This window comes from Phascolarctos cinereus, unplaced genomic scaffold (genome assembly GCF_003287225.1).
Source record: "Phascolarctos cinereus isolate Bilbo 61053 unplaced genomic scaffold, phaCin_HiC Scaffold_2;HRSCAF=192, whole genome shotgun sequence".
In the NCBI taxonomy this organism is placed as follows: domain Eukaryota; kingdom Metazoa; phylum Chordata; class Mammalia; order Diprotodontia; family Phascolarctidae; genus Phascolarctos; species Phascolarctos cinereus.
In genome coordinates, this window is record NW_027555625.1 from 39441124 (window position 1) to 39458436 (window position 17313).

The 17313-nt window shown below is 42.0% G+C and overlaps 1 protein-coding gene and 1 gene segment (V, D, J or C); both read right to left on the reverse strand.

Moving 5' to 3' along the window:
- The window catches only part of LOC110204017 (uncharacterized), a 180725-nt gene that overhangs the window by 118824 nt on the left and 44588 nt on the right, over window positions 1-17313 (reverse strand). The gene's annotated exons all lie outside the window — the stretch shown is intronic.
- LOC110204016 (immunoglobulin kappa variable 1-8-like) lies at window positions 8816-10841 on the reverse strand. The segment is given in 2 exon segments: window positions 8816-10428; window positions 10592-10841. Coding segments are annotated over 2 exon segments (516 nt in total).

A 17313-nucleotide genomic window follows, 5' to 3' on the forward strand; every position in this document is an offset into this window, starting at 1 on the left:
GATGTTGGTCTAGGCCTAGTTTCTGCCACGTGGTTTTCCTGTTTTCCCAGCAGCTGTTGTCAAAGAGTGAGTTCTTATTCCAGAAGCTGGAGTCTTTGGGTTTATCAAACAGTAGATTACTATACTCATTGCCTCCTGTGTTGGTACATAACCTATCCCGCTGATCTACCACTCTATTTTTTAGTGAGTACCAAGAAATTTGATGATTGCTGCCTTCACATACAGTTTCAGATCTTGTATGGCTAGGGCAACTTCCCTTGCATTTCTTTAATTAATTCCCTTGATATTCTGGACTCTTTGTTCTTCCAGATGAATTTTGTTTTTATATTTTCTAGTTCTACAAAATAATATTTTAACTGATATGGCAGTGAATAAGTAATTAACTTGGTAGAGTTGATATTTTACTATGTTAGCCTGGTCTACCCATGAGCAGCTGATATTTTTCCCATTATTTAGATCTGATTTCTCCTTCATTCTTCAAGAGGATCAGTGACATCAGGAAGGTGATGTCTTGACTTACAAGTGAACTGGATTTAAGTGATGCAGGGCTGTGCAAAGGAACCAGTCACACTCTCACCTCCAGAGCTCTCTGGGTCCAGGGGCAAGACATAGACCAGGATGTCTGGGTCCATTGGCAAGACAGGATGACTGTAGATGGTCACTAAACCTGAGAAAGAGAAAAAAACTGAGACCTGGGAATGAGCTCTGTCCCACTGCATCTGGGCCATCTTGCTTATCATCTTGATCTATGTGTTACTACTGGCCTCTGATGAGCCTGAAGGAGAGAGTGAGACCGATGTCTTTGCACAACCCTGCCTCACTAAATCCAATTCACATATGGATAAGTCCTCCTAGAGAAGGAAGTGATTGGACAAAGTAAAAGACGAGGTGTAATTGTGACACATTTCTAATTAAATAGGATGGCCAATTGTGAGAGAAAAACAACAAGATTCGACTGTTTCCTCTAAGAATTACATACATGTCTGCATGGGCTTTATCAAAGCCTGGCTTTCCAGAACTCAGCGCCAAGCAATTTATATTCCTTTGGTGAGAGCCCCCAAATGCAAGTGTCTGATTCCCCATGGGGAGGAAGGGAGTAAGAAAGAAATTGAAGAGGGACAGCTGGGTGGCACAGTAGATAGAACACTGGCCTTGAGATCAGGAGGATCTGAGTTCAAATCCAGCCTTAGACCAAACACTTGACACTTACTTACTATCTGTGTGACCCTGGGCAAGTCACTTAACCCCAATTGCCCTAAAAAAAATGAACGAAAGGAAGGAATGAAGGAAAAAGCATTGCCTAACTGGAGCTCGACAGTTGTGGGCCCAAATATGGCCAGCTACTACTCTTCACACGTTGTTGTTTGTCCTTCATTATTTTTTTTTAAATTTTTTGTTTTTCATTTTCCACATTCACTTTAATGAGTTATTGAGTACTAAATTTTTGGACCAGTTTAAAACTCCCCTAACAATGCATTAGTGTTCTAATTGTTACACACCTTCCACAGTGGGGCAGCTATGCCTCTTCACAGATGGTTTCTCATCCTTTGTTCTTGAAGAGACTATTGACATCAGGAAGGTGATGTTTTGACTTGGAAGTGAATTGGATTTAAGTGAGGCAAGGCTCTGCAAAGTCTGCAGTCTCAATCTCTGCTCCAGAGCCATCTGAGTCCAGTAGTAAGATATCAGGATGACTGGAGATGACCTCTGGGACCAGAGAAAGAGAAGTGAAAACCTGAGACCTAGGAAAGACCTCTCTTCCATTGGATTCATGGCCATCACATTGTCTTTACCTAGAGGGCAGAGTAAGAATGAGGGCAGCTCCTGGAAGCAGTCCATGGCAAGGTTTGTGGTCCCTGGCTAAAGCACAGGAGGCAGAAGATTTTTTTCTTCCCCCTTTTTCTCTCTCTTCTTACTCTTTCTACCTCAACCAGGGTCCCTGGTACAAATGTCTCCTACAGCAGGGCTGATGTGGGCCCATTCTCTGCTGAGGGCAGTGGTTGCCCCAAGCCTTTGACTGTGTTGAAGCAGCTGCTGCCCCTGCTGAAGGGCTGAGCAGCCTGGGGAGGTTTTTGTTCAGGGCTGAAACACTGTGGGAATGGATCACTGTAACCTTTAAAAGAGTAGTAATCTGCCACATGCTCAGCCTCCACTGCACTGATGGTGAAGGTGAAATCTGTTCCAGAGCCACTGCCACTGAACTGGCCAGGGACCCCAGAGTTCAGGGTGGAAGCATCATAGATCAGTTGTTTGGGAGAGTGTCCTGGTTTGTGCTGGAACCAGGCCATTCACTTGCTAATGCTGGAACTGGCCTTGCAGCTGATGGTGACTTGGTCTCCTACAGCCACAGACAGGGAGGCTGGGGACTGGGTCAGCTCAATGGCTGCCTGGGATTCTAAAGGAGAAGAAGAAAGAGATTGCAGTGAATGAAGAATCTTGTGAAGAGACAGTGAGTGCAGGAGTAGTTCCCTCACCCTCAGACTGAGTCACAGATGCCCACTGGAAAACTTCTGTCTCTAAAGTGGTGCCAAACTATGGCTCATTGGAAGTCTTACCCTGAGGCCAGAGCAGTAGCAGCCAGAGGAGCAAGGACTGGGAGAGCATGTGACCCTGGCAGAGTTGGCGGCAGAGAGCTCTGAGCTCGAGGGAGACAGATGGGAGATATTTGTATCTCAGGCTGGGTTTGAGAAGGTGCCTTGGATATCACCATGCAAAACAGTGCTGGGCCAGCTTGAACTGAAGGACCCCAGGAGTGGTTATATTCACATTTAAGGGAGTGGCCCAATTGTATTTCCTTGAAGGTGTGACCTCATGTGGCCTTTTGTTTTTTATTGCTGTATTAAATGCACCTGCCCTAGACTGGACATGGTGGTGTCTGTGGCAGGTGTCCTATTGTGTTTATAAGCAGGGGAAGCCTATCTACTTTCCCAGGGGAGATCAGATGGCTCTGGTCTACAGACCAAGAGTTGATAAGGTCTACGCAAAGAACAGAATTAAAAAGAAAGAAAGGAGCTGAGTTAGAAAGAAAAGTAAGACCAGGAACCAACAAAATTCAGAGAGTTAAGGGCCCAGTCTTAGACGAAATGGAGACGGGTGGGGGGAGGGGAACTTGGATATTCTATGTTCTACCTGGTGTTGTGAGGAGAATGTGTCCCTTACGTTGTTGAGGAGAAATGTTTATTCTTGTGTTCTGTGTTTCTGTTATATCTTTCTGAAAGCTAAAAAGGAAAAAAAAGATTGCTGGTCTTAAGCTTTTTTGTTTTTGTGGATGGGGAAACTGAGGCCAAAAGGAGCAAAATGGTTATTCAGTTGCTTTTTCCTATTAAAGTACTTCTTCTGCTTTCCTCCACTGATGTCTTGGCACAGCCCTGCCTCACTTAGGTCCAGTGGAAGTCAAGCCATCCCTTCCTGATGTCATTGGTCCTCTTGCAGAAAGAATGATAAACAAGAAACAACAATGACCAGCCCCACCTTGGAATCTTTCCCTGCAGACAAAACCAGCTGGAGCCCTGTTGGCCCCTGACATTCTTACCCTGTCTGTTAGGATTCAGGGCATGAAGGTCAGAGCACCCACTTGTAATATATGACTCATCATATGGAGGAAATGAGGAAGGAAAGAGAGAAGGAAGGAGCATTGCCCAGCTGGAACTGAAGAGTTGGGTCCCCAGTGGGGCAGCTACTGCTCCTCACAGATTGTTGTTTGTACCACATTTTTAAAAAAAAATACATTTATTTTTAGTTTTCAACACTCACTTTTATAAGATTTTGAGTTCTACATTTTGCACGTGCTTAGTATTCCACCATCAATGCATTAGTGTTCTAATTTTTACACATCTTCTCCAGCGTTTATCATTTTCCTCTTCTGTCATGTAACTAATACAATAGGTGTGAGATGGTACCTGAGAGTTCTTTTAATGGGCGTTTCTCTAATCCATAGTGATTAAGAGCGTTTTTTTATGTGACTACAGATAGCTTTAATTTCTGCATCTGAAAACTGCCTGTTCCTATCCTTTGACCATTTGTTAATTGGGGAGTGATTTGTATTCTTATAAATTGGTCTCAGTTCTCTCGGTATTTTAGAAATGAGGCCTTTATCAGAGATAATGGCTTTAAAAATTATTTCCGAGCTTTCTCCTTCCTTTCTAATCTTGATTGTATGGGTTTGTTTGTGCAAAACTTTTAAATTAAGATAATCACAATCACCATTTTGCTTTTCATAACGTTCTCTTTTTCTTGTTTTGTCATAAGTCCTTCCCTGCTCCATAGATCTGACAGGAAAAGTATTCCTTGCTCTCTTAATTCCTTATAATATCAGTCTTTATATCTAAATCTTGTACTCATTTCGACTCTACCTTGATATGGTGTGTAAGATGTTGTTCTGTGCCTAATTTCTGCCATACTATTTTCATTTTCCTAGCAGTTTTTGTGAAATAGATCTTATCCCAAAAGCCTGAGTTTTTGACTTTATGAAATAGTGAACATTTTGTAATTTATTCTAAGTTGCCAACTGATATGTGTTCTAAGAGCCTCTCAGGTGTTTCTGAGAACTCCCACAGCTGGTACCTTGTGGATGTGTTCTTCTGGATCATCTGAAGGCACCAGCTACAAGTGGACATCTCTTCCCACTCTGTGAGGAAGAGTGAAGTCTTCCCCATACCTGGATTGGCCTGCAGGAACATCTTTGGGCACACCTTTGACCAAAAGGAGGGGATGTGAACCATTTTTGAACCCCCCAAGACCTGAGAAAATCCTAAAACCGAGGCTGGACAATCAGGAGAAAGGCATTTTTGGCCATCTCTGAGCTTAACCTACCATAATGCTTTGCATGCTCTGGCATAACAGACATGCTTTGTTTTGCTCTCTGAGTGCAACCAAAATGCTCCTTCCTGTGTCAGCAACTAACTACAAGGCTGGATGAAACTGATCAGGATCATTCTTCTGTTTATGACTCCCAAGGCAGGATGTTTTGAACTGGACATTATCATGAATGATGAGAGTTTTTCTTATTTGTTATTTTATGGGCATGCGTATGCTATGTTATGCTATGTATTCATGTTAATGATAAAAGAAACACAGAAATCCTGCATCTACGATGTCAATGGACACCTTGACATTCTCTTATCTCACTGTATTTACCGTCTATCTAACTAAGAAATTCCCTTCTCATATTGTGGTTAACACATATGGAGGCTCTAATTTTGTCTGACATAGGCATCCTGAGCCTGGAAGGGAGGGATGGGTGAGAGGCAATTAATGTGAAGATCTAAGAGCTCCTTTGTTTACCTGTCTTTGGGCTCATTTTCACAATGAGCTACCATGCTTATCTCTATATGCAGGTTCCAGAAGCTTTCAGAGAAATGAACATGTACATGCAGCCTGATTTTGTTTGTCTTTCTTTTTCTTTTTTAATTTTAGGCAATTGTGATTAAGTGACTTGCCCGGGGTCACACAGCTAGTAAATGCCAAGTGTTTGTTCTGAGGCCAGATTTGAATTCAGGTCCTCCTGACTTGAGGGTCGGTGTTCTATCCACTGCACCACCTAGCTCCCCCAGTTTGTCTTTCTTAGAATGACCTCAGTAATAGCTAGCTGACAAAGCATAAGTCTGAAGTCTTAAAGAAAGCAGTTGGGGAATGGCTGACTAAATTAGAGTCTACAATAGTAGTATACGGTGAAAAAGCTGGTTGCAGAGAAACCACAGAAAGTTATAAAAATGTACTGATGCAAAGTGACGTGAAAAGACCAGGAGAACAAGTGATTGAGTAATGACAACACTAGGCCTGGTACATTGCCATGTATGGTGGCCCAAGCTTGTCATCCCTCCTACAGGGAGGCTGAGGCTGGTGCATTGCTTGAGGTCAGAAGTTAGGAGCAGCAGCTGGGCTGTGGCCAGATCCGGTGTCCAGACCAAGAATGGCAGCAACAGAAGGCCTGGCCTCTTCCCCCCAGGAAGCTGCCCACAGACATGTCAACTGGCCCAGATCAGAAAGAGAGCACAACAAAGTTTCCATGGCAATCAACAGTGGGATCCAGCCTGTGAGCAGCTGGTGTATTTCCAGCCAGTGTAGATAGGGAGATCTACTCCTATAACAATTGGGGAGGGGAAGATGTCAGGATTTCTGTCCAGAGCAGGAACAACTGCTACGTACACTCCCTTTGAGCTATGAGATCCCAAACAGAGAGGCTTGGGCTGGGAGTTATTATTGGCCAATCAGTGAGAGCCAGAGTGTTGAGGATTGAAATCATAGTGAAGTCTCCCCATTTGAATCTGAATGGGCTTTATCAAAGCCTGGGTTTCCAGAACTCAGTCACAAGCATGTTATATTTCTTTAGTCAGAGCCCTCAAATGCAAGCGTATGATTCCCCACTGAGAGGAAGAGAGGAAGAAAGAAATTGAGGAAGAAAGGAAGGAATGAGGGAAGGAGCATGGCCTAAGTGGAGCTGCACAGTTGGTCCCCAGTGGGGCAGCTCCTCCCCTCACAGATTGCTGCTCATCCTTTGTTCTTGAAGAGACTAATGACAGCAGGAAGGTAAGGTTCAACTTGGAGGAAACTGGCCGCACCCCATCAGCATTGATTCAGATTCCTCAGGTCTCTCTGGCCAGGCCAAACCCTTTTGCTAACTTGGATTACAGGTGATTTCAAAGTGTGTAAATTTATGCATCGTCTGGAAATCACAGGAGATGGAATGCTTAGGGTAGTTTTAACCTTTTTTTGGGTAGTTTTATCTTTAATAAGCTCAAAAATGGAGACTTTTCAGCTCTTAAGGAAGTGGAGAGAAAAAGTTACTCAGAGCTGAGAACTGCACCACGTGTCTTTCTAAGAAATCTATGAATTTATGGTAATATTTCCTTTCAAAGGGCTAAGAGTACTGGACTTTTAAAAAGACTTTTAAATGTTTATCGTTAGCAAATGTTTTGATTTAAGTCTATTTACCTCGGTTTACTGTTCTGTAAGAGTAATAGTGGAAGTCACTTTTGAGAGAAGTTATGAGGATCACATGATTGTAAATAACTGGCAATGCTAGACAACATAATATTATCTCTCTAATTTAAAGTAATTGCTGCACACCTGATAACTTTGAAGTAGTTTTGAAATACCAAAAGTAATAAGATCAATAACTTCTATATGTGATAATCACAAAATGCAATCATTTGAAGTTTATTATTGGTGTTATTACTGTATTTCTCAATTTTTAATTTAGATTTTGTTGCATAGGAATTGGGCCTTTTAAAAAGAAAGGGATGTAATCAAATCTTTTTGAAAACTTAACATTTAATCAAGTATATTTGGTTACAATCAAGTAATAATACCATTACTAATACTAATATTTACTATGAAAGAAGATTTTCCATTTGAAATCTTGCCTATTATGAAAATCTATAAGGTGGTTGCAGGTTGTAGTTTCAAGATAAGAATGATGAGATGAATGATTCTCTGTGCAAGGTGATTTAGAAATGCGTTTACCTAAATTGATAATGGCGGCCTTAAGTTTTAAGTACATGATAATGTGCAGGGTATTGTTACATTTCTAAATGGTGCAATGAGGTAAAAGATTGTATCACCTTTGCTGTTAAAAAACAATTTCTGTTATACTCTAGATGTTATTAGATTAAGCATTGTGCTGTCAGAGAAAAGTAGAAAAAATGAATGGGTTAGGAAGGTCTTAAGTCATTCTATCAGACCATGTATTGTAACGTTTTTGAAGTATTATAATTTAAGAAATTGAACTTCCATGTTTTGTCTATATTTAAAGGGAAGTTTCAGCTGAAATTATTAAGTTCTCATTTATGAACATTAAGATTGTTAACTAAGTTATTTGAAGCTATTATTTAAATCAAGTATTTCCACAAGTATTTTTGTGAAAGGAAACATGGTAATTGTGCAAAGAAAGGACCTTATGAAATCTCCTTGTAATTAATTTATTCCGGTATAGTAAGAGGATAAATTGTAAGCTCTTTTCAAGAAAGGGAAATACTTTTATGAAGAAATGTTTTGGAAAATCTTTTGTGTGATTTTTAGAAGGCCATTTCGAAGCCAACTTGTTGCAGTAATAATTTGATACTGATGAAAATTATGTCGAAACCTCGTGTGAATTTCATTCCTAGATTTGTTGTGTCCTTGGAATGGCCTTAATAGATGTTTTCTGAAAAATGCAGTGGGAGTCAGCAGGTCAATGGGAGCAGCATGTAGTGAGCTGTAAATGGGGAAGATCTTGCTGTTTTGATCTGAATTCATTCCATGGCCTAAAGAAGAGTTCAGAATGAGTGTTTGAACTTATCATATGTATAAGATTCAATTCCTGAAGTATTTCATGATATTTAAGGAGGAACATGTGTAGGAATGCATGCAAACTACTTCAGGCCCACTTTAAAGATGTTCCCTAACCAATGTGAGATCATAGTCACCTCTGAAACTGATTAGGGAACTTGCAATTCACGACCTTATGGGAGTGATAACTGACTTTATTCTGAGTGTAACTTCAGGTGTGGTTATCAAGATGAGCCACTGACTCATGATGCCAGCAACCCTGTAGGGAGGGGTTAGTGGGTCTGTGAACTGCACGTATAAAGTGCAGAGGGTGCTGTCATGGGAAGGTTGGGAGGATGATTATTCTGCATGAGCTGAAGTAGGGTTCTCCTGACTCCCTTTGCCCACTATGACACCTGGCAGACTTTAAGCCTGGCTCAATGCAGTTGGTCATTATATAACATCTGTCTGGAATTGGCATGAAGTTAGGGAAACATTGTTCCCTTACTTTAATTGTTTGTCCCTTTTCTTTTATGGTCCATTTCTGAAATAAAAGTTTGTAACCAGCTTGTGAAATCCATTTAATACTAGCTTGGTGCTGGAACATCTGAGGTTATTATAGTAAGATGCAAGTAAAAGATTGAGGTACTTTTAGGGCACCTTTTCTAGCCCCTTCCTCACACCAGGAGGTGAGCAGTGTGGTCCTTCACAAAGGCTGCTCAGACACCCGGGGGGCTGCTGAATCCCACTGCTGCTTCCAGTGAGAAGACAACCCTATGCCTAGGTGACGTCTTTTGATTCATGTGGTAATTTTGTTGAAGTGAGGCAGAGCTGTAGGAAGTAGTCAATCTCACTGTCTTCCAGAGTGATCAGAGTCTAGTGGCAGGACAGAGTCAAGATGACTGGTGATGGCTGAACATGCAGGGGGTAACCTTGGCGTTTTCCATGTCTAACCAAGCTCTAAGTGCTCCACAGCCCCTGCTTCAGCCCCTTTGTGGCCATTGTAACAGATTGTTCTCATCTGCCATTCCACAAACGGACGTCTTCACAGGCTTTGGTTAGACATCCCGTTAATTCACCAGTGGGATTGAGACCCCCTTGGTTACCTTCAATCAGGTTACCTATGTGTGTATGTTTGTGTGTATGAATGTGTGTCCGACTGCTTTGATCCCCTTTATTACTTGTATACTTGTGGTCATGCATGCTAATTCCTCTCCCCCCTCTCTGATAGGGCTCCAGTGCTGCTGCTGCTCTGTCCAGGCCCTGCTCCCGATCATGGGGAGGGCAGTATCCTGGCCCTACAGGAATAGGGATAGCAGGCCTGTTATCCTCAAATCAGGTTCTCAGGCATCTATCTCTGCAGATGGGAGTCATGAATAATTGCACAGCGCCAGTGAGTTGCCAGGGTGAGGAGAAAGACTGGATCCATCCTATAGATGAGGTTGCCTCAAGAACTTCAGGGACTGTTCCACACACCTTGTCTATCCTGCCTGGGGAAAAACAGACAGAGCTGAGAGTCCAGGTCCATTCCCCTGCATTGTCTATAGTTTCCTCTTCAGAAGCCAATCAGGTCTCTGGACTTAGGATTGCGAGCAGAGGACAGAGTAAGAATGAGAAGCAGACGACATGGGAAGATTTGTGGTCCTTGGCTAAAGCCTACCAGGCAGAAGATTCTTTCTCTTCCTCTTTGTCTTTCTTCTTAGTCTTTCTACCTCAACCGGGGTCTCTTTGACAAATGGCTCCTGCAGCAGGACTGAATTCGGCCCATTTCTCCCCTGAGGGCGATGGTTTTCTCAAGCCTGTGACTATGGGGAAGCAGCTGCTACGCTTGTTGAAGGGCTGAGCAGCCTGGAGGTTTTTGTTCAGGGCTGAAACACTGTGGGAATGCATAATTATAATCTGCAAAACAGTAGTAACCTGCCATGTCCTCAGCCTCCACTGCACTGATGGTGAGGGTGAAATCTCTCCCAGAGCCACTGCCACTAAACCGGTCAGGGACCCCAGACTGCAGGGTGGAAGCATGATAGATCAGGAGCCTGGGAGACTGTCCTGGTTTCTGCTGGTACCAGGACAGGTACTTGCTAATGCTGGAACTGGCCTTGCAGCTGATGGTGACTTGGTCTCCTGCAGCCACAGACAGGGAGGCTGGGGACTGGGTCAGCTCAATGGCTGCCTGGGATTCTAAAGGACAAGAAGACAGAGATTTCAGTGAATGAAGAATCCTGTGTAGAGACAGCGAATGCTGGAGTAGTTCCCTAACCCTCAGGTTGTGTCAGAGATGCCCACTGGAAAACTCCTTCTGTCTCTAAAGTGATGCCAAACTATGGGTCATTGGAAGTCTTACCTGGAGGCCAGAGCAGTAGGATCCAGAGGAGCAAGGACTGGGAGAGCATTGTGACTCTGGCAGAGCTGGAGGCAGAGAGCTCTGAGCTCAGAGGGCGACAGGTGGGAGATATTTGTATCTCAGACTGGGTTTGAGAAGGTGCCTTGGATATCAGCATGCAAAGCAGTGGTGGCCCAGCCTGAAGTGAAGGGCCCCAGGAGTGGTTATATGCACATGGAGGGAGTGGCCGAATTGCAGTTACTTGAAAGTGAGACTTCCTGTGGCCCTTCTTTTTATTGCTGTATTAAATGTACATGCCTCAGGATGTACATGGTGGTGGCTGTGGCAGGTGGCCAGTTGTGGTTATAAGCAGCGGAAGCCTATCTACCTTCCAAGGAGAGATGACATGACTCTGGGTCTAGAGACCAAGAGTAGATAAGTGTCTATGCAAAGGACAAAATTAAAAAAGAAAGAGAGGAGCTGACTTAGAAAGAAAACTAAGACCAGGAACCAACAAAATTTAAGGAGATTTAAGGGCCCAGGTTTAGATGAAATGGAGATGGAGGACACTTGGAGATTCCCTGGTCTACTTGGTGTTGTGGGGTGAATGTGTCCCTGGAATTTTGTTGGATGTGGGGAGAGAGAATATATTTCTTCTTCTCTTCTCTATTTATGTTATATCTTTCTAAAAGCTAAGAATAAAAAAAAGGATACCCGTTTCAAACTTTCATTTTGTAGTTGAGGAAACTGAGGCCAAAAGGGGTGAAATTGTTATTCAGGTGCCTTTTTCATCTTCTTTGCTCTACTCAGAAAGCTGTCACCATGTATCAGGCCCTCATCATCTCAAGGGTGGACTCTTGCCATGGCCATCTTGTTAGTTTTATGCCTCCACTCTCTCCCTGCTCCAGCCAATGCTGCACTCAGTTGTTAAATTGATCATCTGAGAGAGCAGGTCTCACCGCATCACCTCCCTACTCCAGAAACTCAGTCCCTCTGTATTACCTCCACGACTGAATAAAAAATCCTTTAAATCCATTCAGACTTTGGTCAATTCCTCCCTTTCCTATTTCCTCACACTCTATCCCCTTCCAAGCACCCCATGATCTTGTGACACAGGCCTTCTCTCTTTCTCATAAAGGACCCTCCTCTGTCTCTGTGCCCCTTCAGTGCTGTCCCACGTGCCTGGAATGCTCTTCTTCCTCACTGCCACTTCCTGGCTTCACGTCCTTCATGTTTGCTCTGAAACAAACCTGTGGGGAAACTTCCAGTGATATTTTCTTGCTACTATGATCTCCCCAAGAAGTCTTTTCTCTAATGCCCATACCTCATGCTGGACAGAGCAGTGTCTGTGGCAGGTCTGACTGAGTGTGCTTTTCAGTTTAAAGTTTTTAATATTAAACTTAAACACTAAGAGAAGAACATTTCCGTAACTGCAGCAGAACACAGAAAGAGGATTCTGTGTGAAACTATGAACCTCTCTTTCACACAGCTTGCAAAAGAATAGAATAAAGTCCATCCCTGTCACTGTAAACTGTCCTGCTTATCTATACATCCTTTTGTTCTTTTCTGTGCATTTAAGCAGATGATTCAATGCTCTACTATTTTCTCCTCTCATGATTGCTCTTACCTCATTCCGGAATTAAAAACTGAGAAGAAATAAAGAAAACACATCCCCTGTAACATACAAGCACAGTCCAGCAGAATGACTCTAGACAGTGTCAGAGTCCACTTTCTGCATCTGTTGTCCCTCCTACCTTTGTCAGGTGGTTAACACTTCTTCTCTGAGTTCTTCTAAAGACATGGTTCAGAGTTGTTTGTTTTCACCATGAGGATGTCCTCATACTCTCTGAAACTGGACTTTGCAGCTGATTTTGACTGTCTCTTGGAGGAAGTGATTGGACAAAGTAATCACAAAAGTATAATATGATATATTTCTAATGAAATAGGATAACAAATGTTGAGAGAAAAGTAACAAGATTGACTGTTTCCTCTAAGAATTATATACAGGTCTATATCATTGGCTTCCAAAATTTATCTATCATGGAAATTCAGGCTTTAGGCATGCTTTGGTAATAAATTTTCAAATTTGTATTTTCATTATGAAAGTAACTGTCTGATATTTTTAAAAGGCAGAAGAGCTCATTTTATGTTGGACCCTCAGATAGTAAAAGATTCTTATACCAGATATAGGATGTAGGTAAGCACAGAGACAGCAAATGGTATATAAAGTGAAATTCTCTGAAGTTTCAAAGTTGGAGAACCAAATTTAAGTGATTGTAGTAACTTATGCTAAGTCAGAATTATCTAGGAACTTCTAAATCTGAACCAGAGAAGCAGAACTCCCCTTTAGAATACTCTTGAGAATAAAACTTGTCCAAGAAAGATATCTAGAGACCAGATAACTATATGAGACATTTGGGACTAAAAGGTACTGATTAAATGAACATTGAGAATAGATTCCTGGGATACAAGGAGACCAAATGTTAGTTAACATTGGTAATAATATATGGTTTATGTTTATATTTTCTTGGTTACCTTGGTGACATGTAAATTTCCCTTACCAAAAGTAGTCTATTGTGAGTCCTCTGAGTGGTTTAATCTATTCCTGACTTCAGCTAATTATGCAATTATGGGTATTGTGAGAAAAACTTTGTTATATTGTTTGAACCTGCACCATGTTTATGTGTCTTTAAAGAAGGACCTACATTCTGCTATTTATTCTCAATTGCCAACTCATATGTCTTCTAAGAGCCTGTCAGGCCTTTCTGAGTACTCCCACAGCTGCCACGTTGTGGATGTGGACTCCTGGATCATCTGAAGGCACCAGCTACAAGTGGACATCTCTTCCCACTCCCTGAGGAAGAGTGAAGTCTTCCCTATGACTTCCTTGGCCTGCAGTTGGCACCTAAGGAGGGAGATGTGAACCATTTTTCAGCCTCCCAAGACCTGAGAAAGTCCTAAAAAGTAGATTGGACAGTCAGGAGAAAGACATTTTTGGCTACTCTGAGCTTAACCTACCATAATGCTTTGCATGATCTGGCACAACAGACATGCTTTGTTTTGCTCTCTGAGTGCAACTAAAATGCTCCTTCCTGTGTTAGCAACTAATTACAAGGCTAGATGAAACTGATCCTGAGCATTCTTCTGTTTGTGACTCCCAAGGGCAGGATGCTTTGAACTGGACGCTCTCTTGAAGGATGAGACTTTTTCTTATGTTGGTAATTTATGGACACACGTTATACTATGTTATGCTATATGTATTCATGTTAATGAGAAAAGAAACACAGAAATCCTGCATCTATAATGTCAATGGACACCTTGACATTCTCTTAGTCTTATTGCATTTACAATCGATGCAATTAAGAAATTCCTTCCTCATATTATGGTTAACACCTATGAAGACTCTAATTTTGGCTGACATAGGCATCCTGAGGCAGGAAGGAAGGGAAGGGTGAGGAGGAATTACTCTGAAGATCTAATAGCCCTTTTGTCTATCCATCCTTGGGCTCATTTTCACAGTGAACTCTCATGCTTATCTCTGTATGCATATTTCACAAACTTTGTGAGAAATAAACATGTACATGCAGCCGGATTTTGTTTGTCTTTGTTTTTCTTTTTCACGTTCTTTTTAGGTAACTGCAGATAAGTGAGTTGCCCAGGGTCACACAGCTAGCAAGTGTCAAGTGTGTAGTCTGAGGGCAGGTTTGAACTCAGGTCCTCCTGACTTCAGGGTCGGTGCTCTCTCCACTGTGTCCCCTAGCTGCCCCTGTTTGTCTTCTTAGAATGAACTCAGTAATGGCTGACAAAACATAAGTCTGAAGTCTTTAAAGAAAGCAGTTGGGGAATGGCTGACTAAATTATGATCTACAATAGTAGTACACTGTGAAAAAGCTGGTTTCAGAGAAACCAGAGAAATTTATAAATATGTGCTGATGTAGAATGACATAAAAAGACCAGGAGATCAAATGATTGAGTAGTAACAACAGTAGGCCTGGTACCTAGGCCATGCATGGTGGCCCAAGCTTGTCATCCCTGCTACCAGGGAGGCTGAGGCTGGTGCATTGCTTGAGCCTAGAAGTTAGGAGCAGCAGCTGGGCTGTGGCCAGATCCGGTGTCCAGACCAAGTCTGGCACCAATAGCAGCCCTGGCCTCTTCCTCCCCAGGAGACTGCCTAAAGACCTGCCAACTGGTCCAGATCAGAAACAGAGCACCTCAAAGCTTTCGTGTCAATCAGCAGTGGGATCCAGCCTGTGAGCAGCTGTTGTATTTCTAGCCAGTTGAGATAGGGAGATCTAGGCCCAAAACAATTTAGGAGTGGAAGATCTCTGGGTTTCTGTCCAGAGCAAGAATAATTGCTATTTACACTCCTTTTGGGCCTTCAAATCCCAAACAGTGACCCAGAGAAGCTTGAGCTGGGACTTAATATTGGCCAATCAGTGAGAGCGAGAGTTTTGTATACTGAAATTATAGTGAAGTATCTCCATTTGTATCTGAATGGGCTTTATCAAAGCCTGGTTTTCTAGAGTTCAGTCTCAAGGAACTTATATTCCTTTGGTCAGAGGCCCCAAATGCAAGTGTATGATGCCCCATTGGGAGGAAGAGGAGAAGAAAGAAATTGAGGAAGAAAGGAAGGAATGAAGGAAGGAGCATTGCCCAACTGAAACTGAACTGTTGGGTCCCCAGTGAGGCAGCTATTACTTCTCACAGACTATTTTTTTCCTTCATTCTTTTTTTAACAAAATTATTTATTTTTAGTTTTCAATATTCACTTTTATAAGGTTTTGAGCTCTAAATTTTTCAATCAGTTCACAACTCCACCAACAATGTATTAGTATTCCACTTTTCCCACATTTATCTAGCATTTATCATTTTCTTGTTTTGTCATGTCAGCCAATCTGATAGGTGTGATGTGGTGCTTTAGAGTTTTTTTTATGTGCATTTCTCTAATCATTAATGATTTAGAGCTTTTTTATATGCTATATCTAGCTTTAATTTCTTCACCTGAAAACTGCCTAATTCATATTCTTTGACCTTTTATCAGTTGGAGAATGAATTGTATTCTTATCAATGTGACACAGTTCTGTAAATGTTTAAGAAATGAGGCTGTTATCAGAGACACTGGCTTCCAAATTGTTTCCCAGCCTTCTGCTTCCCTTGTAATCTTGCTTGCATTGCCTTTCTCCAAAACCTTTTTAACTAAATGTAATCAAAATTTCCCATTTTCATTTCACACGTTTCTCTCTCCTGTTTGGTTATTCATTCTGCCATTCTCCACAGATCAAACAGGTAAACTATTCCTTGCTCTCCTAATTGCTTCTAGTTTCACCCTTTGTGTCTACATCGTGCACCCATTTTGACCTTATCTTGGTATGTGGTGTAAGATGTTGGTCTGTGCCTAGTTTCTGCCACGTGGTCTTCCTGTTTTCCCAGCAGTTGTTGTCAAACAGTGAGTTACTATCCCCAGAAGATGGAGTTTTTGGGTTAATCAAAGAGTAGATTACTATAGTCATTGCTTACTGCGTCTTGTGTATATAACCTATTCCGTTGATCTACCACTCCATTTTTTAGTGAGTACCAAGAAATTTTGATGATTGCTGCCTTAACATACAGTTTTAGATCTTGTATGGCTAGGCCACCTTCCCTTGCATTTCTTTTAATTAATTCCCTTGATATTCTGGACTCTTTGTTCTTCCAGATGAATTTTGTTTTTATATTTTCTAGCTCTCGTAAAAGAATTTTTAATTGATATGGCAGTGAATAAGTAATTAATTTGGGTAGAGTTGATATTTTTCTTATGTTAGCCTGGTCTACCCACGAGCAACTGATATATTTTTTCCATATTTAGATCTGATTTGTCCATCATTCTTGAAGAGGATCAGTGACATCAGGAAGGTGATGTCTTGACTTACAAGTGAACTGGACTTAAGTGATGCAGGGCTGTGCAAAGCAACCAGTCACACTCTCACCTCCAGAGCTATCTGGGTCCAGGGGCAAGACAGAGATCAGGATGTCTGGGTCCAGTGGCAAGACAGGATGAGTGTAGATGGTCACTGCAACCTGAGAAAGAGAAATGAAAACCTGAGACCTGGGAATGAGCTCTCTTCCACTGCATCTGGGGCCATCTTGCTTATCATCTTGACCTGTGTCTTACTACTGGCCTCTGATGAACCTGAAGGAGAGAGTGAGATCGATGCCTTTTCACAACCCTGCCTCACTTAAATCCAATTCACATATGGATAACTTCCTCCTGAGGAGGAAGTGATTGGACAAAGTAATGAGACCAAGGTGTAATTGTGCCACATTTCTAATTAAATAGGACGGCCAATTGTGAGAGAAAAGCAACAAGGTTAGACTTTTTCCACTAAGAATTACATAGAGATCTGAATGGGCTTTATCAGAGTCTGGTTTTCCAGAGCTCAGTCTGAAGCAATTTATATTCCTTTGGTGATTGCCCCAAAATGCAAGTGTGTGATTCCCCATGGGGAGGAAGGGAGTAAGAAAGAAATTGAGGAAGGAAGGAAGAAATGAGGGGCAGCTAAGTGGCACAGTGCATGGACCAGTGGCCCTAAGATCAGGAGTATCTGAGTTCAAATATAGCCTTAGACCAAACACTTGACAATTACTATCTGTGTGACCCTGGGCAAGTCACTTAACCCCAATTGCCTAAAAAAAAAAAGAAAGAAAGGAAGGAATGAAAGAAGGATCACTGCCAACTACTACTATTCACAGATTGTTGTGTGTCT